The sequence below is a fragment of the Opisthocomus hoazin genome, chromosome 9 (genome assembly GCF_030867145.1).
Source record: "Opisthocomus hoazin isolate bOpiHoa1 chromosome 9, bOpiHoa1.hap1, whole genome shotgun sequence".
In the NCBI taxonomy this organism is placed as follows: domain Eukaryota; kingdom Metazoa; phylum Chordata; class Aves; order Opisthocomiformes; family Opisthocomidae; genus Opisthocomus; species Opisthocomus hoazin.
Genome location: NC_134422.1, coordinates 44570431 through 44593696, shown reverse-complemented (window position 1 = coordinate 44593696; position 23266 = coordinate 44570431). Strand labels below are relative to the sequence as shown.

General features: G+C 55.9%; 1 protein-coding gene across 5 annotated transcripts in view; it reads left to right on the top strand.

Annotated features, from left to right (window-relative positions):
- SATB2 (SATB homeobox 2) overlaps positions 1-23266 on the top strand; it is a 203506-nt gene that overhangs the window by 64212 nt on the left and 116028 nt on the right. The window contains exons 1-3 of one of the 5 annotated variants that reach the window (XM_075430722.1): positions 7821-7946; positions 12917-12995; positions 16007-16225. In XM_075430722.1, coding sequence (XP_075286837.1) covers positions 16057-16225 — 169 coding nt within the window. In that variant the 5' untranslated portion in view covers positions 7821-7946; positions 12917-12995; positions 16007-16056. Of the gene's footprint in view, positions 1-7820; positions 7947-10165; positions 10204-12606; positions 12996-15370; positions 15571-16006; positions 16226-23266 lie in introns of those variants that run through there. The other 4 variants (XM_075430723.1, XM_075430720.1, XM_075430721.1 and 1 more) reach the window with 4 other exon arrangements.

The window sequence follows — 23266 nt, the reverse complement described above, 5'->3', positions numbered from 1 at the left end:
GCCTTGGCAAGTTCAGTGTTAAGAGTTTACACGTCCCTGAGATTGTAAGGGGGTCAGGTTAGTTCCCTTTTACAGATGTAGAAAATAAGAGGAGTCTTGAGAGTTGTGCTTTTGTGACTTAGGGGGTTGTGTCTGGCAGAAGATTAGTCAGACTTGTTGTCCTTTGTCAATAATGTGCTTCTGAAAACCCCGCCCAAGAGACCTCTCTGTAGACAGACAACTGGAGCAAAACAGTCTGTAGATCAAGCCTCCGAGTAGCCGGGCTGTGCACTAACCGTTAGACCATCTCTTTAAAACAGGAGCTACTGAGAATCGAGCTCCACCAGACATTAATAAGAGTAAGTGCGTGCTCATGTGGAAGTTGTCAAATCACAATACTACATCCCAGAGGGTAAGTTCTGTATTTGTTATGTAGCTTCAACCCTACTAAGCCTTAACGCACATGCAGCAAAACTGTTCCCAGACCACTCTGGCTCTTGTTGTGCGGGGCAGATATAGCCCTTCGCATCACTGCAGAGTCTGGGTCATTCTTGGTCACCTTCAGTGGCTTGTGCTGGAGAGTAGAGGAATAGGTCCAGACTTGTATACACGAAATGTGGTTCATCTGCTTTTATATCACTGGAAGGAAAAATATCTTGCATACTGTTCCTAGTTCTTAGCAAATCTTCTTCCTTTACTGAGAGCCTGTGTGCTTTGAAGTATCAGAGTTATTGAAGCACCTCCTATTTCCAACCGCTCCTCTTCCATCAAATGCTGGAATCCTGCCAGTGAATGGTAAAACAGAATGGGGAATGAATTCAACTGCCAGTTACTAATCTAGGTTCATTGAGTGCGGTGAGGACCCTTAGCAAAGCTGCTCCAGCATTTGCAATCGGGCCCTGAAAGGGCACACTAATCCATCTCCTCTGTTATGTCAACCCTTGCTTTTGGCCACTGGAGGTACAATCTGGAAACTGTGCTTGCATCACTACTCGGTGAAGAAAGAGAAAGAAAAGAGAAGTTTTGGGGTTCTACCTGTGTTCATGAAACTGCTAGAAGTAGGTATGTTGGTAGGTTTGTTTTCACTAAAACGTTACACCATAGATTGCCACTGTGCTGTGCCTGAGAAAGGATAGATGTTGTAGTGACACGGAGAATTAAATACTGATAGTACAACACAGAACAAAATTCTGATTTCCTCTGCCCTGGCACAGCTGTACAGAAGCACATCACAGCAACACCGAGTGGCCATTTTTTTTCATCTTCATTTGGTTTATATGCATTGCACCGTACTGTGCATTTTTACAGCATTATGCAGGAGCCTGGAGTTCAAAAACCTGAACAGACGTTCAGCTCATGCTACTCCATCTTCCTTCTGCAGGGCTGACAGAAGCAATGTCTGTACTGGTGTATCAGAAGGGTTCTGTCGCTGAGGCTACCTCGCCTACAACAGTCTCCATTGACACTGTTCTGCCGTCTTGCCCACCAGACCGAGGTAGCCTCATGTGAATTGCCTTTTGGTGTTGAAGTCTGTCCTGGCCTAACTCTTGAGATATGCCGAAGAGCTGTTTCAGGTGGTGCTAGCTGGCTTAGGTGAAAACCATGCCAAGAATTGGTCTCAGTCTCTGGTGGCACAGGCCATTGTGTTCTGGGGCCCAGGAATGTTCCTAGAACTGTGAGGTATTTACTAGTATTGATGGACTCCGAGCTAGTACAGAATTCGTCTTGATAAATGTATATTAAAATATTTAAAGAGTATTTAAAAACTTTGAAATGTGTCAATGAATGTAGTTTTTATTGCAGTGGAGATGCACAATTGTAGCAGGAATGTCAAAATATGGTGGTGTTGAGACTATGCAGAAAGTAAAAACGATGAGAGCTTTCCTGGCACTCCAGAACTCAAATGGCTATTGAAGCTTTCGCCACCTGACCTGGTGATAGGAATAACTACGTGTGCTTCTTTGTCATGGCTGTGCAGTGCCTTCCCAGGAGGGGTTTGGTACTCTTCTCCTAAATGACAGGAAAAATAGAATGGAGAAGGAAGGGCATATAATTTGGAAAGGATTTGGAGTGCAAGTTTGGGGTTTTTTTTCCTTCCTCTTAAAAGTATGAAACATTCAAAATTTCAACTTTGTTGTGATTTGAAATGGGAATTGGATATTATTATCCTGAAAATTTTGTTAAACCAGGAAAACATTTTTCTGCCCAGCTGTAAGCAAAGTATTGCAACAAACCTCTAAATGCAACATCACCAACAGACCAAAAGGGATTCTGTGGCCCACCAGAAGCCCTGCAAGAGACTTGGTGGTGTGGAAAAGGTTGACTTCAATTTGCAAGAAAAGAAGAAGTTTGCACGACTGTAGGAGTGATAAAAGATAGTTGAATATGGGCTGGATGAGTGGTCAGTGAAGTGGATTGAGAACTGGCTGAATGGCAGAACTCAGAGGGTTGTCATCAGCAGCGCTGAGTCTAGTTGGAGGCTGGTAACTAGTGGTGTCCCTCAGGGGTCAGTACTGGGCCTTGTCTTGTTTAACTTTTCATCCAGGTCGTTGATGAAGAAGTTAGAATGTACCCTCAGCAAGTTTGCTGATGACACCAAACTGGGAGGTGTGGTAGACACACCGGAAGGCTGTGCTGCCATTCAGCGTGACCTGGACAGGCTGGAAATTTGGGCAGAGAGGAACCTGATGAGGTTCAACAAAGGCAAATGCAGGGTCCTGCACCTGGGCAGGAACAACCCCATGCATCAGTACAGGCTTGGGACAGACCTGCTGGAGAGCATCTCTGCGGAGAGGGACCTTGGTGTCCTGGTGGACGACAGGTTAACCATGAGCTAGCAGTGTGCCCTGGCTGCCAAGAAGGCCAATGGCATTCTGAGGTGCATTAGGAAGAGTGTGGCCAGCAGGTCGAGGGAGGTTCTCCTTCCCCTCTACACTGCCCTAGTGAGGCCTCATCTGGAGTACTGTGTCCAGTTCTGGGCTCCCCAGTTCAAGAAAAATGAAGAGCTCCAGCAGAGGGCTACAAGGATGGTGAGAGGACTGGAGCATCTCTCCTATGAGGAGAGGCTGAGGGATTTGGGCTTGTTCAGCCTGAAGAAGAGAAGGCTGAGAGGGGACCTTGTAAATGCTTACAAATATCTGCAGGGTGGGTGTCAGGAGGATGGGGCCAGACTCTTTTCAGTGGTGCCCAGTGACAGGACAAGGGGCAATGGGCACAAACTGAAGCACAGGAAGTTCCGTCTGAACATGAGGAAGAACTTCTTCCCTCTGAGGGTGACGGAGCACTGGAACAGGCTGCCCAGGGAGGTTGTGGATTCTCCTTCTCTGGAGATATTCCAGCCCCGCCTGGACAAGGTCCTCTACAACCTACTGTCGGTGACCCTGCTTCGGCAGGAGGGTTGGACTAGATGACCCACAGAGGTCCCTTCCAACCCCTACCATTCTGTGAATAAAGGCTCAAGGAGCCGTGACTGTAGTGAGGGAAGTGGGTGGACAGACCCCTGTATACAATAGTGCTGTGAGATGTGAAATTGCTGAAATAGCCCCTGCCTAATGTAATCACCTTTCAAAGAATATTTGAGAGGCATTTTGTCAAACATAAACAAAGACTATGTTTGAAATTCAAAACTTGTCCAAAGTAATTTTTCTTTCAAGGGCTGTTTCCCCTGCTTGTACTCATTCTAGTGCTTTGAAAAGACATCTTTTTAGAGGACAAGCTATTTTTAATTGTTTATATTTAAAAAAAAAATCTTTTACAAAGCAGTAAGGAAAACCAAATGCATCTTCCAACAGCTCCACTCTTCTAGGAGCAATAGCGAGCACAATGGAAACTGCATAAAAGCAGTCATTACCGAAGAACTTTTAGGAAATGCTGGCACTATTTCTAGAGTGGAATTCTCATGAGAATATAGAGAGAATAGTATGCCATGGTACCAATAATTTTTTTACCATTTACAAAAAGGCTGTATCAGGACAATAACTTCAGATCTTATAATGATTTCTTATTCTAAAACATTCCAGATTGGACTACAAGCCAGTGGCGTGATCCCTTAGCTGTCCCTGTGTGAGATTCCCGGTGGCTTCAAAAGCAGTGCTGTGTTCAGGCTGACAGGGGATCGCGACCTTGACCCAGAGACAAATTATTCACTGCGGTCACTTCAACTCATGCTGAACAGGAACGACTGAAAGCAAAGGGAGCAAACTGCCTAATATTGTCTTTATTAGCTGTTGCTTAAGGCAGGGAACGTAAAAAAAAAAAACAACCCACACCACCCTCTCTTTTTGCAGCTGAAATTGTGTTGGGGATTGAATTATGGAGGACGTAAGTCAGCAGCATGGAGATAGGGCCCTGAATACAGTTACATCCAGGGCATCTCGGGTATCCCCCCATGTGTCTCTTACAATCACCTCCTCCGTTTTGCACCCTGAACACTGAAGTTCATGAACATCAGGAATAGTGACACGTGGTTTCTCGTGACGTTGTGTCTGGCGGCTGACTGTGAGCTGTGACAAGGAGTTTCTTTGCTGCAGGTGGAGTGTTTATATGGGCTTTCCTCCCGAGTCGATTCTCTCTTGTCTAATAAGATGGTTTGTCTCGCAGCTTTTCTTAAGGCAGGTCACACCAGGGGAGTACTGACAGGACAGCCCTCCTCTGCCCGTCTTGTGACTGCTCATTGCTGACAGGAACTTGCTCATCTCTCACCTCTGTCGCAGCTACCAGGGAGACCTGAAGAACTTTTAAACCGTGGCTTGTTTCAGCCGTCAGCTACAGGTCTTTAGAGGGAGTTGTGAGCATATTGTGCTTGTGTATGGCTTGGTTTATAGGAAACGGGGGGTGGGGAGGAGTCACTGGTGTTATTTGCAGGCACTGGTGGAAATTGTCTGAAAAGATAATGTGCTAATTCGTGGGCACTAGCGTAGTTTTTCTTGGTTGCATTAGAAATTGCCAAAAGGTTTCAAAACAAATACCTGCCATTGTATATTCTACCCTTTTTACACTTGGAGATTCAAAAAAAATGTAGGAGCCCTATTCCTAGGAGGCCTCTGGGAGGACATGCAGCCCAGATCTGCTCAGGCCTTTTGGTGTCTTACTGGGAAATCCTTGATTGTACAGAACTCGGGGGGCGGGGGCCTGACTTGTGAGCTACTGGTGGCCCCCACTGCCATCTCCAAGAGAAAAGTCACCCTGCTGCCAGCTGAGGGCCTTATTGCACTGTACGAGTCCACTCCGATGGCCAGCCGCAGCCTGGGCCTACTCTGTGAGAACTTGGGGGCACGAGTTGCGCAGTATCTGTCAGTCGTGAGCATGCAGAGGAGAAACCCAGCCTGGCACTTGCACAGCTACTTTCCATGCCTGGTTTCCCATGGAAGCCTACTTCCTATTTTGCTTCTTTATTAGCTGTTGTTTCTAATTTTTGTGAAGCGATCAGGAAGCTGCTTGTAGCCGCAGTGAGTAAACTGACTTGGCAGAAATGAGGAAGCTGTTAAGAGGGAGGGGCCGCTACATTGTGCGGGTTACTGAAATGTCTTAATTGAAAATATATGAATATAAGTAGACCTCAGACTTCCTCTGCCCTTGTTCTTTCTCCCAGCTGACAGGCATCCAAGGCCACAGCGCAGCCGAGGGCTGTCGGGCGGAGGGAGGCGTGCGGGGCTGGGCCGGGCTCCCTGCCGCTGAGCTCCCCTGTTTGCTTTGTGGGAGCGGGCGGCCGCACAGAGTTCGTTGGGGTTTTGCTGTTGAAGCTTTCGAAAGCGGTGTAAATCTGTGTGCACAGGCTGCCGGGCAGGCCCATAAAAGCAGGACCATATAATCAAGGTGGAAATTGAGAAAGTGATTTATTTGGTCCTCTTCCTCCTCAGCACCACCCCCCACCCTCCTGGCTCTCGGCTTCTCCCGGCGGTAACGGGGCCGAGACCCGGAGGGGGCAGCGGGACCCGCGGGCAGCTGGGCGTCTGGCTTTGCTCGCAGGCTTGCCGCCGGTCTGCAAGTATTTGTTCGCCGGCGGCAGATGTGCCGGGGGGGCTCCCGGTTCCCGGCCTGCGAGCGGGAGGGCTGCGGCGCAGAGTGTGCGTGCTGCGGGGCTGCTGGTGGCCGGCGAAACGCGGGCAGGGCGCAGGGCAGGCCCCCTGCCCCGGGCGCGCTGTGCAGCGGAGACGTCCGCGCCTCCGTCTGTCCGGCAGCTAGCCTGGCCGTGCGGCCCCCCGCACCCCCGCTTCTGCCCTGCGGAGCGGCGGCAGACGGGAGAGGCTGGCTCGGTCCCCGGGGCTCAGCCCTCCAGCCGCTGTCGGGCGCGGGCGGTGCGGGGCGTCGCCTCTCTGCGGGGGCTGCCCGCGGCTCCTCGGCGGGGCCGGGCCGGACCCGGACCCGCTGCGGGGCGGCGTGCGAGGGGAAGGGCCGGCCGGCCTGCGCGCCCTCCGGGGGGAGCGGCGGGGGGGACAAGCGGCGCTGGGCCCGCCGGGCCGCACGGGCGGCTCCAGCCCCGCGCCCCGCCGTGCGGGCCGCGCCTCGCCTGCAGCACCTGCCGCCCTGCGCCGGGAGCGGCCGCGCCTGCGGGTCTCGGAGCCCGGCTGCTGCGGACCCTTCCCTCCCGGGGCGGCAGGTCCTCTCCCCGTCCCACGGAAGCCGCAGCCCGGCTCCCGCTGCCTGGGGGCTTCCCGTCAGCCCGGTGCCCGTCGGAGCTCCGCGGCCCCTTCCCGCTCAGCCCAGCGTGGCGGCGGGACTGTGCGCTCCCACCGACAGTGTCCGCCCGGGGGGGGGGCACCGCTGCCGAGGAGCCGGCTCGGCTTCGGGCTGACCCGGCGGGCGAGGGTGGGACGGCGGCCGGAGCGTCCGGGAGCGGAGCAAGCGGGTGTGGAGCCCGGGGGGACCGTGAGCTCACCCCTCCGAGGGGTCCGCTCCTGCCCTGGGAAGCCCCCGGAGCTGGCCGGCGGGGCGAACGGGCTCTTGAGCGGCCCCTCTCTTGCAAGCCGTTTGGAAAAAGGCCGGGGCCGCAAAACTTTGCGAAAGTTGGGGAAATTGTCGGCGGTTGTGCGAGGGCAGAGTGAAGCCGCACGCCATGACCCGGGAGCCGCTGCACGGCCGCCGTGTCCTCGCCCGAGAGACCCCGTCGGGTCTGGTCCGAAAGAAGTCGGTACAGCGGCAAGGCGCTGGCGAGCCGCCTGTCCCCTCGGGCCGGGCGGGGCCCGGGCATGCTCCGCCGCCGCTGTCCCTCGGACAGGAGGGGTTCCCGGGGACGGGCCCCGCGGACAGGCGGGTACCTGCTGCGAGCCGAGGGCGCCGCGAGTCGTTGCACACGAATTGATCCAGTAATCGCTAGGGCTATAACACCCGTATTTGTGCTAAGGCATGTGACACAATCTTCGAAATGTGGTGGCTCCAAGTTACCACCTCTTTATTACTTGTAAAAGCTAATAGGTGAAGTGACTTTTACCTTCTTTACTTGAAGGAGGCACAAAGCAGCAGACAGGTAATTCCACGCTGCTAATTTTTATGATGTGATGGGAAGGGAGAGGTTGAAGTGAAAGCTGGGGAGACCGATTAAGAAGTTTAGTTAGTAGTGACCAGCTCGGGTCTCACGATTTTTTATTTTTTTTTAAACTGCCTTTGCAAATGCGTTAGAAAATCTGGCACCTTATCTGCCTGTGTGTGAACCAATTCATTCTGCCCGAAAGGATGAGTTGGTAGCAGACACCTCTCTCTCCGCCACCGGTTTGAAATCTCTCCTTGATATTAGCGTCCGGCTGCTGCGTTCTGGGGTGCAGAGCGCGGGAGGCGGTCGCCGTCCTCCCGCTGCGGGCTCTGCGGAGTCGGGGAGGACAGGAACGGCGGCTCGGCTCCCCGGGCGGAGCGCGGGGCTCTGCCGCCTGCCGCGGTCAGGTTGCGGCGGCGTTGCGGTTCCCTCGGGCGAGGCTTGCCAGGCTGAAGGCTCGGGAAGCGTCCCGCGCACAAACCCATCAGAGTGCCGGCAGGTAATTGTGGCTGTCAGGCGCTCCGGCGTCCTGACAAAGCGCAGGGCTCCCGGAGGGCGGGAGGCAGGCTCCGGGGGACGGGGCACGGGGCGGCTGCCGGCGGGGCGGGACGGGGACAGCCGCCTCAGCCCGCCGGCCGCAGGGCGCTCCCGGGCAGCGGAGCAACGCAGGCGAGAGCTGCGGCCCCGCTGGGGACGGACCCGCTCGCCGGAGGCTGCTTTAGCTGGAGCGGTGCCGCGCCGGGCAGCAGCGAGCGCTTGCGTCCGCGCTGTCTGTGCGGGGGGCTTTCGGGCGGCGGGTACGGCTGACCCGTCCCTCGGCGGACCAGGCGTTTGCCGCGGGTCGGCGGCCCCTCTGCGAGGGGAGCCGGCGGGGTGAGCCGGGGGGGCTGCGCCGCCGGAGCTGGTAGAGACGGGGCTTCGGGCGGAATGGCGCTCGCTGCGTGCCAGCCGCGGCGGGGCTGGGGGTGGCAGCCGCTGCCGGCCCGCTCCGCGCCCTGCCCGCCGCCCCGGGAACGGGGGGCCGCGGGGCCGGCGCCGTCGGGGACTGTGGGAGCAGAGGGAGGCCGGCTGGGCGGAGGGCATGCGGGCTCCGGGCAGCGTCCCCCGCCCCGCGTGTCCCCCGGAGGCTGCGTCCTCTGCAGGGCTACCGCGGCCGTCCCGGGCGGCGGGCCGCCTTTCGGCCACCCGGCAACTTGCGGCCCCAGACCCGTGGGCGGCCGGTCACTGCGTGGGCCGAGTACCATCCCCGGCCCCGAGAGCTCTCTGTAGGTGCTGGCGCGTTTAGGCGGGCGAAGTTCTGAGGCCCCGGGGAAAGGCGATCAGATTGTCTGCAGGAGGAAAAGCGACAGGATTTGGCATTTTCTTGCCCCGGTGCCCCAGGTGCGTCCCCTCTGCTGAGCCCCGTTGGTAGCAGTACGTGGCTTGTGAAAGCCGAAGAAGGCCGAGCCTTACCCGGCCGGCCTCTCGCAGCTCTCCGGCTGCGGAGGCTTCGCCAGGGAGGGGAGAAGCCCGGCTGGTGGCGCGGCCGGGGAGGCTCCGAGCTGCCTGCCGTACGCTGCAGCTGGGCTGGGGGACGCTTGCCGCTCCTGTGTGTGAGCATGCGTTTCCTCGATCCGTCCAACGGCGTTTTCAGCCTTTACAGTTCAGTAAAACCTCTGCTGTTTACCTTCGCTCGAAGTCCCCTGCGCTGTCTGCCCCTGCTTTCGGAGGCAGATCCGCAGCCTCCAGTTACTTGCGCAGAAAGCTGTGCCTCCCCGGCCCGGGCGCCCCGTCTCGGCGGCCGGGCTCAGCTGTGGGGCCGACCGCCCGCCCTTAGCCGCGACGGGGAGCGGGGGCCGGCGGCGGGCACCGTGCGGTCCCGCGCTCTGCCCCCGCAGCACCGTTTGGCGCGGGAGGAGGCGGCGGGAGCCGCTGCCCTGCGCCGGGGCAGGGGGGGGTGTGTGTGTCTGCCTGCGCGGTCGCGGGGGGCTGCGTTTCCGCGGGCGGTGCGCGTACAGAGCGTCTGTCATTGCGGCGGCGGAGGGCACCCTGCGCTGACAGCAGGCGGTCGCGGAGGGGCCAGCCGGCGGGGCTGGGGCTGGGCGCTGCCCTCCCGGCTCGGAGAGAGAGTGGGGGGCGGCGGTGTCCGACGAGGGCGGGCGAGGCTGTGCTTCCAGGCCGGGGCCGGCCGGGCGGGGGAAGAGGGCTGGTGCCTTGCTAATTCACGTAAATCGTTGCAATTAAAACGATTCGTGCCTCGGGGTGGGAGCGCTGAGCCCTGCGCGGCTGGAGGGAGCAGCGGGCTCCCGCGGACGCCTTTGGGGCGAAAGGGCGGGCGCCGGGCTGGCCCCCGGGCCGGGGGGGGGGCTCCTCGCCGCTGCAGCCCGGTCCCGCGTTCGTTCGTGCCGCGCCTCGGGCGGTGAGCGGCCGGCGGCCCGCTCCTTTCCCCGCTCGGCGCGGCCGCCGGGTCCGGGCAGACGGCAGCGGCGTGGCCTTGGTCCGCGGGAAGGAGCGGCCGCCGCTGGTGCCCGGGCGGCGGGGCCGGCCTCGCTGCTCGTCAGTCGCCGCTTGCTCGGATCTGGGGAGTCTTCCCTGGTCGCGACGAGGGTGGCGGAACTCTCCCTTCGTTTCCAGCTGTGAGCTGCTGATTCGAAGGAGAAGGGCCGCGGGGCACGGGCGGTTCGGTCTGTGCGCTCCGCTCCCGACAGTTCGCAAACCTAAGCTGATTTATCTTAGAGCAGCCGTACAAACCCGGAGAGTTTCGCAAGTCCGTTAAGGTGAGGCGGGTCGGTGAGCGTGAAATCTCATGGAGGGAATCCCTTGTGGCTCGCCCTGCAGAGTGTGACCGCGGGAGAACGCAAACCCGCGGCCGGGGGTCAGCCAGGAGCTGGAGACGAGTGTGAGGGGCAAGGGGGAGCAGGCGGGCGGGAGGCAGCCCGGCAGGACCCCGGCGGGCGGCTCGGCCCAGCTCCCGGGTCGGCTCGGTCGGCCGGTGCCTGCGGCCGCCTCGGCCGGGGCTGCGCTGCCCTCCCCTCCCCTCTGGGCACCGCCGAGCGCGGTGGGGACAGCTCGGGCCGAGCCCTGCCTGCGCGGGCATGGCTGGCTGTAGGGTTCCGTCTCTGTGCGCCCCGGCTCCTTCTCCCTCTCGCTGCCGTGAGCGGCCAGACTTGCTAACGACATCGGTGGGCGAAGGGTGAAGGCGAGGGTACCGCCCGCGGGGGCTCTGCCGCCCGCAGCCGTTTCGTCGGAGCCTGGGCGCAGTGAAAGCGCGTTTGCTTTGGTTCTGGTTTGTTTTCCTTTTCCGACGGGCGCAGCGCCCGGGAGCCGCGCAGACCCTGGCGGGGCCGGGGCAGCCGAGGCGTGGGGCCGGCGGGCGCGGGCTGCCGTCGGGGAGGCACTGGCGTGCGGCTGGGGAGCGGCGACGGCCCTGGTTTTGGGGCAGCCGACGGCCCGGCCCGCGCTCCCGCCGGCGGAGCCGGAGCTGTCCCCTCTCCGCGCCGGGCCGCGCTCCCTCCGCCGCTGGGCTCGGGGACGCGTTCGGTTCGGCGTTGCCTCCGAAACGCGGCGCCGGGCGGGGGGCCGCGGCAGCGAGCAGCGGTTCCCGCAGCGGCGGGGTCGGGCGGCCGGCGCCTGGTGGGGCCGGCTCCACGGCGGCAGGAGGCCGGTCCCGTGCGCTGCCCGGCGCCGCGGGAGCCCCAACGGCGGGTGGTGAAGCGGAGGGGCGGAGCGGCGGGGCCGGCGCGGGCCGCGCCGCGCGGGAGGGGCCCGGCAGGTGCTGCCGGCCCTGCCCGGCCGCACCGCTCCGCACCGCGCCGGACGGGAGCAGCGGCCGCCTCGGGCGGCGACGGTGCCCGCGCGATGGCGCTGTGCGAAGGGGAAGGCGCCGGGACGGGATCGGACCGGACGGGACGGGCGGGCAGTCCGGCCCCGGCCCCGAGCAGCGGCCGCGGGCTCGGGACCCGCCGCGACGGCGGCTACGGGGAAGGGAGCCCGGGCCGAGCGGGAGCGGGGAAACGGCGGCCCTCGCCCGCGGGAGACGAGCCGCCCTTCCCCGCCCGCCGCCCCCCCGGGGACTCGGCTCTGCTCCGCCGCCCCGCTCCTGTCCCGCCGGCCGCCGCAGCAGCCCCGGGCCTCCGCGCGTCGAGATGGGCCCGGGCCCCCAGCCCGGCCGGCCCCCGCGCACGCCGTGGCCCCCGGGAGGCTCCGGACGGAGCGGGGGAGGCGGGTGCGAGCAGAGCGCGCGGAGCCCCGCGGCGCCGTCAGGCCCGGCCCGGGTCCCGGGGCGCCGCGGGAGCGCACGGCGGCCCCGGCTGCAGCCGCCCGGCCCCGGAGCCGTTGCGGGCACGGAGCGGCGATGGCTCCCGCGCGTCTCGGCTTGGAGAGCGGCACTGAACGGAAACCAAACCTGCCGAGGAGCTGTGTGCGTTCGTTCGTTTCGCCCGGGATGTTTGTGGCAACCGGCCACGCCGGGCGTTCGCAGGGACTCGGAGCGCGCCCGCTCCTGCTCTCGCCGGAGTAGGAAACTCCCGTACTGGAGTCCGTGTTAAAAAAAGAAAAAGGGGTTGTTAGTGACAATAATACAGAAAAGTCAGTTCTGTTCATAGCGAGATTGAAGACGGATGGGGCAAGGCGATGGGAAATAATCCCCCTTTTCTCCAGTGGAAATAAGGACAACATGTGAAAATCATGCACTGGAGGGGAAAAAAAAAAAGCGTTTGTAATTTGAAACAGAAAGAAAAGGCTTTTATTAGGAAAAATATGTAAAAGAAAAATAAGCATCATGTATCATAAAATCTGTCTAAATCAAACGATGTTTACAAAGCAGAAGTTACCAACCAGTGAATTTTATACGCCCTCGGTCCGGTTTCCCTTCAGTTTTACTGGTTTTGCTTCCGCGTTGAAATTTTCAAACAATTACCGCTCCCGGTTTCAAAGTTAAAAGAGTATTTTCTGTAAACGTTCAGTTTATAAATACAGGAATAAACGCGTATTTGGTGATCCCGATATTCTAGTGAAAGCGCAAATGCGAAACCAGCTGCTGGTGGGGAAAAAAAACGAACGCGAGAGAAAGGTCCGGGGTATTCATTGCAAATAAAGCAATCGCTACATATATATTTAAATGTGTTTAATTGTATGCATTATTCAAATGCCCTTCCGACTAGTTTAATAATTTAGAATCGATAGTTTTCCTAAAAACTTTATAAAATATTTACAGTTAATAAAATATTAATCGATTAACATGCCAGTTGTACTCTTGCAGGAGCTTTACTAAAGTCCTGTAATCACGCTGTCGCCACGCGTCTCCGCCGCGAAAGAAAGGATTGCTGACAAAATGTAAATGCAGATCTTCAGACAGCGGTGTTTATAAAATAGCTCATTAATGGGCTTGGATTGAATCTCTCCATCCATCCACATCATCAGATATAATAATAGTAACGAATCAGACAGGGAAGATCCTGGCTAAACCACTGCCATTTTTTTTTTTTCCAGAAGTACTGAAGTCCTAAATCACCAATTCTGCTAACTTTTCGGCCATCGGTCGGCGGGAATTCGCAGTTCGACATCCAAGGTAGGAACAAAACATTACTCCATTATTCGATAGCCGGTGGGAAAGGTGAGCTTCTGTGCAAGAGCTGCGGCTCGGCTCTGCCAGATTTAGGGGGCAGGGGGGAAGGGACAGAAGTTAGATGGGGTTATTTCGACAGAAAACGGGAGTTCGCCAAACTTGGAGGCTCCTTGCTAGGAGGGCGGCGGGAGCCCTGGCCGGCGGCAGCCGCTGCGCTCTCCTCTCCCCCGCAGCCCGCGCCTTCCCGCGCCACCGCCCCCGGAGCCCCGGCCCTCCGTCGGCCACGGCACCCGGCTCCCACCCCCGTTCGCGGCTCGCTGGCCGGGGCAAGGCTGGACCGGGTTCCCGCCTGCCGCGTCCGACCAGGGGAGAGGCGCGAGTGCTTCGGTCGCGGCGGGGGGGCCGGGCCGGGGCTCGGATGCGGAGCGAAGCGGTTGTTTCTCTTACCCTGCCCGGGGATCCGCTGCTTCTCCCGGAGCCCGCCGGGAGACCCGAGGGCTGGGCGGGCAGGAGCTGGGGCGGCGGGGGGACGGGACGGGACGGGACCTGCCCTGCCCTTCCCCTGGCTCCCGGGCCAGCACCCGCGGGGCTCGCCGCGCCGGGACGGCTGCTTGCGGGCTCGGGGCTGCCGCCGCTGCTGCCCAGCCCACCCTCCCCTCCCCGGGCGGACGGGAACCTGCCGCCAGGGCTGCCCGGCGGCGACGGTGCTCCCGGGGCGGGGGGGGTCTCTCCGCTACCCCCCCCTACGGTAGCCCCCTGGTTTTTTTTGACCCTCCGGCGCCACCGTAAAAGGCAGAGCTCTTAAGGGGGCACGGCGGTGAGGGCGGCGCCCTGCCGGGAGCCAGCGGCGGACGGGCAGCGGGGAGGGGAGGCGAGAGGGGCGGCGGCGGGCACCTCCGGAGGTACCCGCCGCCGCCTTCCCCGCCTCCCCTTCCCGCCGCGCGCCCCCCCCCCCGCGCCGGAGGGGATTTCCTCGGTCCACCTTAACGCGGGGCTCGCTCCGCCGCCGGGCGGGCGGGGAGGGCTCGGCGGAGCGGGGCCGCCGGCTCGGTCCCCTGAGCCCCCTGGGCCGGGCAGGGGGCGCTCGGGACGCAGGGAGCGCGCGCCCCGCCGGCGGCCCCGCCGCACCTTGCAGCGGGAGGAGGAAGAGGGCGGGCTGCCGGGGCTGCCGGCCGGTCCGGCTGTCAGGAGACCGCTGCCCTCCGCGGGGCCGGCCCGCGCCCGGCTGCCCTGCCCGCAGCCCTGCTACCGAATAATTCAGCGGCGGCAGCGGCGAGCGCTTCCCTGCCCGCTGCTCGTCTCCTCCCGGCCCCCCTCATCGATTATTCCGGGCCGGCCCTGTGACTGCCTGCAGCCGGGCGCCGAGAGGAGGGCGGCGGCGGGGCCCTACCTGGCCCTACCGGGGCCCCGCGGCGAGCGCGACCGGCCCTCGGGGCGGCAGCCCCCGCCGCCCCGCCAGAAGTTACTGCCGCCCTGCGCGGGGAGAGGTTGCGGGAGCGTCCCCGCCGTCGCTCGGCTCCCCGGCGGGCAGGGGGTGGCGAGGCCTCGCCGGCTGCGCGGGACCGACCCCGGCGTCCGGGCTGGATGCCGGCGGCAGCTTTGCTCCTCCCCGGTCGGTCCGGTCCCCCCCTTCCCCTCCGGCTCCTCCTCCTCTCCGTCCCTCCCCGAGCCCCACTGCCCCTGTGTTGCGCCCTGCCGCCCGGGGTCCCTGCTGTCACCGCCGCCTCGTGCGCCGCGCGGCCCCTTCCCCCCTCCCCCCCCGCGCGGCACGGCGCTGGCTTGGCGTGCGCGCGATGCGTTATTTATTTATCGGTGTTTAATCGGCTGCCAGGTGGGTCTGTGGCTCCCGCCCCTGCGCCCGTCTGCGCCCGGCCCCGGGGAGCGCCGAGACTCGGTTTTTGCGGGGGGGCGGGGAGGGGGAGGGGTGTCGAGGCGAGGAGGGGTGGCGATGTTTGGGACGCGCAGCCCCGGGACGGGAGCGCCGCGCAGACCGGCGGCCACGCGCGCGCGCGCCGGACCCGGAGCCGCGGAGAGCCCCGAAAAGGACGCGCTCCGCCGCGGGGACCCCGCGCAGCCCGCAACGGCGGCTCCGCGCCCCGCGCCCGGGCCCGCCCGCGCCGCCGCCGGCAGCGGGGGGAGCGAGCTAAAGTGACACACCGGGGGCCGCCGCCGCTGCCCCGCGCCGCTGCTGAGCCCGGGAGAGCGGCGCGCCCACCTCTGCGCCTCCCCCCGCCGCCCCCGGTAGCGACCCGCTCCGCTGGGGCTGCGAGCAGCCGGCTCTCTCTCCCCTCTCCGCCGCGCCCCCCCCGCCCCGACCTCTCCGCTGCGCTCCGCTCCGCTCGCCGGCCGGACCCCGCGGGAAGGGGCGCTGGCCCCGGCCGCCCCGCGCCGCCGCCCCGGCCCCGCCGCCCCGGCACCCCCGGAGAAGGGCCAGGAGGGGGCTGGGGGTGGGGGGGAGGAGTGGCAGAGGGGAGAGCGGCGCGGGAGGAGGAAGCAAGCAAAGTTTCCACCCTGGATTCTCTACTTCTGATCTATGGACAGAGCCCAGCTCGGCCGGCTTGCAGGCAGGCGATAAGCAGTAAGTACGGCGGCGGCTCCCGGCAGCCGCTCGCGGGAGGCTTCCCCGCCGGCAGCCGGCTGCTCCCCGGCCGCGCAGCTGCCCGGCGGGGGGGGCCGTGCCGCCGGGGCCGACCGGACCGGCAGCCTCTTCCCTGCGGCCCGCGGGGGCGGGCCGGGGCTGCGCCGGGGCCTGGGGCGCTGCGGTGGGCTGCCCGCCCCGCGCGATGGGGAGCGGGGCGCAGCGCCGCCGGCCCCCGCCCGCGGCAGGACGGGGCAGGCCGGTGGGACCCGCGGACCGGGGCCGTCGGGGCGAACCGCTCGCTTTCAGCGGGGCCGGCGGCGGCGGGAGCGGCGCGGCATCGCGCCCGGCTGCGCTGGGCTGAGCCGCCCGGGGGACGCGCGGCGGGGACCCGGGCCGGCGGCCGCTGAAGCGCCCGTTGTTTCTCTCGCCGCAGGTCCGTGCTCCTTCTACTGCGACCTGCCAGCGGGAGCGGCGTCTCCGAGCATGGAGCGGCGGAGCGAGAGCCCCTGCCTGCGGGACAGCCCCGACAGGGGCAGCGGCAGCCCCGATGTCAAAGGACCCCCTCCAGGGAAGGTGGCCCGGCTGGAGCAGAACGGCAGCCCCATGGGCACCCGCGGGAGGCCCAACGGTGCCGTCGCCAAGCCCGTGGGAGGTAACCGTGCGGCGGCACCGGCGGCCGGCCGGCGCGGGGCAGGGCGGGCAGGCGGGCGCCGTGCGCGGAGCTGCGGCCGGTTGGCGCGGCGGCTGGCGGGGCGTTCAGCCTCTCGACGGCGCGGCGGGGCCCGCGGCCGGACCGGTGCCGCGGTGCGCGGGACCCGCCCGCCCGAAGAGGCCACCCCGGGCCCGAGGTCTGGCTCGGCGCTGACAGAGGCCGGGCCCGAGCCTGCCGGAGGGCAGCGGGGAGAGCCGGGCCCCGCGCTCGGCGCTCTCCGCGGCTCCCGGGGCGCGGGCCCGCGCGTCGCCCCCCGGTGAGGTACGGGCTGCCTGGCCGCATCGCCGGTGCGGGGCACGCGGCGTGGCCGCGTTACGGCCCCCGTCACAGCCCCCGGCTCGGGGGCCACGGGCTGCGAAGACCGGCAGCGTTTGTGGGCGCAGTTAGGGTGCTGTTTTTTCTTTCTGTAAATTGCATTTTGTAGCAGTTGTTGTAAAAGAGCACAGGGCAGAACACGTGCAAGGTCCAGCTCTTCATCGAGCGTTAGTTTTGCAGCATTCCTGCAGTTCTATAGAATGCTGTAACTTCCACGCGTGATCTGCTGGCTAGCTGCTTGTCGATTTTGTGCTTGGAGTGTGGTTAAGTGGTGCCCGGGGTTTCTTCTTTTTTTTACCCTTTCTTCCAAGCAGCTAAACTTGCCAGTCACTTCTCCCAAGTGCCCTCTTTTTTTCGTCTTAGCTCTGATGCTGTCGCGTTTAACACAGTGCAGCTTCGCGTTAAGAAAAATACGTTTAAAAATCTTGAAATTAACCGGATGTTGCGAGCAAAATAATGCAGGACAGGCCACAAATAACTTTACCTGTTTTGAAAAAAAATCTGTCTCTGTGTGTGTTTTAAAACGTGCAGAGTGGTAACACACCAGCGTGGTTGTTTGTACACAAAGAGTTTGTGTAAATGACATTTCGAGAGAAGATACTTTGATATGGTCGTCACATGACTCTCTATTACGTGAGGTTTATTTAGCGATTTTACCATTAGATGCTTGTTTTAGACCTCTTTGGCTCGATAGGCTTCCTAATTGCTGAAGTTTGCTAAGGGGCTGCAGATTATATTTTATTTTAAAAACGTAGGATTCATTTATATACCTAATGAAGGGTAAGAGATCTCATAGTTTTTTTTACGTTTCTCGGATGACTGTATGTCTGATTTTTAAACCTCTTCTCCGTGTTCTTCTAATGTATGGAAAAAGAAGAAACAGCTTTGCAGTGGAAGACTTGTACTGCTGTCCCACTTACAAATCGGTGGAGAAATCTTTTGTTGAGCAATTTAAAAAATGAACTGGTTAATCGTATAAAAAGCAATATATGTAGTTTTGGATGCCTTTATCGAGGTTGAGGCGTTATAGCCGCTTGCTTTTAAAGAGAATGTTAGAACTGGAGCTAAGATCTTTTTCCTTGGGGCATTTATAGAAATATACTTTCAAGGAATGCTTTTAAATGTTTTGGAATATATATGTTGCTTTCTAATTGCAGCGGTGTTAGCCGAGAGAAATCCACTGGCTTTTATAGTTGTGTCGGTGGTTCAGCTTGAATCTGGCCTGTTAAGTTATGGAAGATTTCTTCCACTTAAGACAAAGACTCTCATTTCTGAAAGCAAACTTTTTAGAGCTTACGTTCTCATTCATGACTCTTCGGCTCATTTATGAAGTTGGTATAGAGTGGAGTGTAAAAGTGGGGGGGAATAGGAAATGCGGCAGTAATTTTTTTTTTCTTTTCCTTAGCTGGTGTTGTTTAAACAGTCTCAGTCTCGTTGGTTTTAGGCTATTCATAACAAAGTTTATTCACTACTCCTTATTGATACTGAAAGCAAGAGGAAAATTATTCTTGTCTGAATACTTACCTAGGTTCTGTAATACTCAATACTAAATTAGTTAAGGCAGATTTTTTTAATAAGATAATGGTGCTATTTAAAATTGATTTCATTTTTTTTCTCCTCCTGGAAATGCTCTCAAGATAAATCAGCATAGCTATTTTCCAGATATTTTATCCTCTGCTCTTTTTCAAGTTTGATCTTTGAGAACCTGAGTGACCAAGCGATCTTTTTCTGAGTGCGGATTGCGCCGTTTTGGGCGTTTGTGGAAGTCTGTGTCTCTGCAACGGTCGCTGTGGTGTTAGTAATTTTTTTCACTTGAGTTGTGAAATGCAGCTGTAGGTGTTTTTGAAAAGACTTGCTTTTAATATACTGGCAAATTAGTATAAAACTTCTCTTCAAATAACTATTGAAAAAGGCTCTTTTAGTATTGTTCCTAGTGCTTGATAAAAAGGAAACTACTGAAAGTCATAGTGAAATGACATTTAAGGTGTCAGTTGTCAGTCTTTCTAGTTTGTTCTTATTTTTCAAGTTTTAAAAAGCGCTAATATTTTTTGAATGTGAACTTCATTTGGGAAAAAAAAATACTGGAAACTAGAGACCAGTTTAGTTCTGATTTTATTTATTCTAGAAAGTGTATCTAAAGGTTTTGAAAGCAAAGACAGATGTTAACAATTCTTTTTTTCATCTCGTTTTGGGCCTTAGATATGTCAGTGCTGAAATTCCTTCCTACTTGTCAAGTGGCTTTTTGGTGTAATAATATCTGTTTCTGAACATAATCCCTGCGAACAGAGCCATAAGCTCTCAACTACCTGGTGCTATGATGAGACTGATGACCTTTGGTAAGAAGTTTTATAATCGTAGTGTTTGCTACAAATACTTTTCCAGTGACTTCCCTGAGAAATAGAGAAATATTATAGCACTGTAGGTGTTTCTAGCTTCCTCTCTAGAATTATGAGTGAAGAAGTGTTTTGAAGTAAGTTTTTGTAGTGCAGACAGAAAATCAATTGTTCTTGTGAGAAATTTTGCCTTGTGACTATTTTTTTAAATTTTTATTCCTAACTTGAATGTACTTAATTCAAAGGGCCATTACAACAGCTGTAATAAACTAGTGAAGGTCACTAAAAAGATAAACGGGGTCTTAAAGGTTGTGTTTAATAGGGGATTTAAAAGTTTTGGTACTGTTTACGATGTTGTTAGCGTCAGTCCAATGTGTTAGAGTCCAGTTTGATTTGCCTGACTAACCCAGTGCTTTCTAAAACATTTCAGCAGTCCTCTAACCAGTCTGTTTTAAAACCTGTATGTAAAAAAGTTTAAGCGCTCAGATGTTGGAGAGGCAAGTTTTATAAAGGTCCCTGGGAAAAAGAGGCTAATATCACTTTAAAAAACATATGAAGCCTGGGAGAGAGTTTAGAGCAAGCAAGAGTACTATGGTGTTGACAGCTTTATATCCCTGTTGGGTAACATTCACTTACTAGAATTGGCGTCTTCTCTCAGTTTGTAATTCACTCCATAAGGATTAAAAAAAAAAAGGGATGATTAATGGCTAGGAAACTTAAATTTACAAAATTGTTGATTGCAGTTCATGAACCTGTTTGAGTATGAGTGGAAGTGCATATATATATGTGTATGTGTTGATTTTGAAGAGCATAGCGAATAAGCGTCCAGAGCCTCTGAATGCAACTTAAAATGCCAGTATGCAGAGTGAGTTGTTTTGAAGTTTGGTTTTGCTGGAATAGAAACGTAGAACCAAAATATTGCTAAGGGAACACGTTCAGATTTGGAGCAGGAAATGGTTGCAAAATTTTTGCTGGTTCGATTGGTTTGACGCAGTCTGATAGCGATATTTTCTTACTTGTGTAACTGTTAAAATGTGTGATTTAATTTACGGAATATTAATGGAGGAGAAACCTTTCGGACAACTCAAACTAAACTGTATGATTGCGATGTTAATCTGTAGCTGTGGCTACCGTGCTCGTACAAAGCCCCGTAAAGTTCTGATGTATCACAGTCTTGTCTGCTGAGGTGTAGTTAGAAATCTCTATTAATACATCTCTGGGGTGGCAGAAATGCTGACCAAGGATGGTTAAAGAGTTGTTTGTCAAAATCCGTTCTAAATATTTCTGCAGAAATGTTGTAGAGTTTGTGCTACCCTCTGTATCTTTTACGAGGATTTGAAGTACTTTACTGGGGAGAAAATCCACGTCAGTGCAGACGGAGGAGTACAGCTTGATCAAATTTGCTCCTCTGTTCTGAACGGTTAGTTAGTGAACGTTAAGCTCTAAATGGCGTCCTGAGCGGAGTAAGGAAGCATGTTTCACTTGTCCTTAGGAATGGAGTAAAGTGAAAGGTTAAGTTTTCGATGGTCTTCATGCCAAGATCCTAGATGAAGAATATGTTCCTGCTGCCCAAAAGAAGTACATAGCCGTTTGAAAGAATTAAACCCGCCAAGATACAGAAGCATGAAAGCCGCAAATACGTATTAGTTCAGGAACCAGCAAGCATGTGAATGTTTTACATTTTGTCTATTGCAGAATAGTTGGAAAAGGTTTCCTTGTACTTTGATGTAATTCTTTAGGGATTATGAGGAAATTTAAATTCTTGGGTTTTACGTGTTGCTGATACATAATGAGGAAGAGACCCCCAATTTAACAGGAACAGTAAGAAAAGCAAGACAGTGATTTCTTTTTCATAACCGATGGTTAAAAATGAGTTTCTGGTCTGTTTTGCTGATTTCCACCCCACACCCCCCTGTTCCAGTCAGATTATGTCATGTAAATAGAATAAACAGAGCAGTCGCTCCTGGAGGGTCATGCAGTGTATCAGCTGGATTTTTGCTGAGGTAGAAAAGTAGTCTTTCTTCATGTGTTTTCAGTACTTGGTCTGTTATTAAAATAAAGACACAGTTGTTTAAAATATACGTGCAATTGAGCACACACTTTAAACAGAATATAGGGTATCCACCCATTCGGTGACCTAGGCGTAATTTGATGTTTAGAGTAATTTTGGAACTCTAAGTTGCATCTGCAGAAAGCCACCGACAATTTTGAATTCAAGGTTTAAGATCGGCTGTAGTAAGGTTTTATTTTTTTTCCCCACAACAGTTCCTATGTGTTTCAAGTCATCTCCCCACCCTGTTCCCATGGTCACATTAGTTAACTAGGTGCTATCATTCTCATCATGAACTAAAGAAGAGAAACCGGCAATCTTTGAAAAAGTCAGCGTTAATTCTTTCCCCTTCTGCCTTTATAAATTGGGTCCTGCCTTTTCTTAGTTTCACTGGGATAGAACAGAGTAGATTTACTGTCAACTATTTATAGGGCGATTGTTTGAAAACTCCTGTTAAGGGGTTTCTGTCAGTGACTCCCGAGAATTGTTTTTATGCCTGAAGAAGATGACAAAATCATATTAAAAACTATAAAGACGCCAGTGAGGAAACATATTTTCAAGAAACTAGATAGCGATGTATTTCTCAATCAGAGTTAACATGAGGGATTCAGACATCAAAGGAAGAAAAACAGTATCAAACTTGCATTATTATGAATAAACACTTACAGGTGAGGTTTAGAGGTTTCCTCCTAAATACTTATTTTTTGGAGTCTTTATATTATGTTTTATTTATTTTACTGTACTGAACATTTTGATTTAAAAATAGAAAAAAACTGGCATAATGTGATTGTGATCAAGTAATTTCAACAGACAGCTATGTCATGTTTAAGATTTCTAGTTTGTAGCACAGGCTTTTGGATGGTATCGGCTACTTTAAAATACCTTTAAAAGTATTTGAGTTTAGTGCTCTTCATGGAGATGCTAGTCTGAATATTTATTTTTGGAGTTACTTTCCATTGTTGCTCTTTTCCTTAAAGCTGTCTGTGTGGAATGGGGACGGAAAGGGCCACAACGGTGACTTGCAGCTTAAGTAAAATGCGCGGACCAGTAAGATTTTTGTTGCTCACATTGACACAGAAGATGGTAATACAATATGGCATCTAGGATGTTATAAAATGAAGACAGTTTTACTGCAGTCGTGTATTTATATTCGCGAAACAGCTGTGTGACTGGTTTAGGAAAATGCTTATTTCTGTGATTGAGCATCCCCAGCCTGCTTTTAAACCTTATTTTTAAACTTTTCAAAATAACTGAAAATCTGTAAAACTTAGGAAGATTTTATTTTGAATCCCAAATTGCAAGGCATAGATAAGTTAGGCCTTTAATTACCATCCCTCATCATAATTTAGTTAAATTAGTAACTACTGCTGTGTTTTAGGATTAAAGGCCCAGTTTTTCAAGGTATAAAGTATTACCAAGTCCCTGTGAATTGCTGCGGCGGGGGTTTGTTCAAGATAACCTGTGCCTGTTTCAGACTCTGTAACTGCCGAACAAGCGTGCTCTCCTTTTGAAGCTCAGCGTGGTTTTGAAAGCAGCCTGGTTTGTGGAACGAGGAACCGATGCCCTTTCTGGCTTTGAAAAAATTGCCTTGTGGTAACTGGTCCCTACTGTACCAGTTGTCCTGGGTTGGATGCCTTGGTCCCCACGACGACACGTGTCACTCGCACAGATGTCAGACGCAGTCGCGGCAGACAAAAGGCAGCCGAGCATTTGATGGCTTTTGAGAAATGTTTTCTAGCCTCTAGCCATACTAAAAAAAAAATGCCCTCCAACAAGCTTCGTACTTGTTGCAGAATGCTCCTCAGCGCCGTCTCTGCTGTGGGGTTACATACAAATGAGTTTACATTGATCAGTGGTAGCAAAGACAGAAAATAGGCTTTGCCATTTAATTCGGCGGAAATTGTTAGCCCCTCGAGATGAGGTTCCTGTGGCCATTGACAAGCGCTGACTGCTTTAACGTGTGATACATTCTCAGCCAGGGAGTCGTGTTGTCCAGATTGTCACAGTTCTATAGTTAGGAATTATTTTATTTTTTTTCCCTGAGTTTCCACACTTTGTACAAAAGTGCATATTGCAGCTGTTGTGTGTACTTTGTCCCCTGTCCTCATTTGCATTCATCCAAGTATTAGTAAGGGAAAAACATTCTGTATTTCCAATTTTAATTCCTTTATTTTAGAGAACTTTTTGAAAAACATTAACTGGTATTTTAAGGGTTTTTTTGTGTGTGGTTTTTTTTTGTTTTTTTGTTTTTTTTTTAAAGACTTGTACTAGCTCTGCTGATAC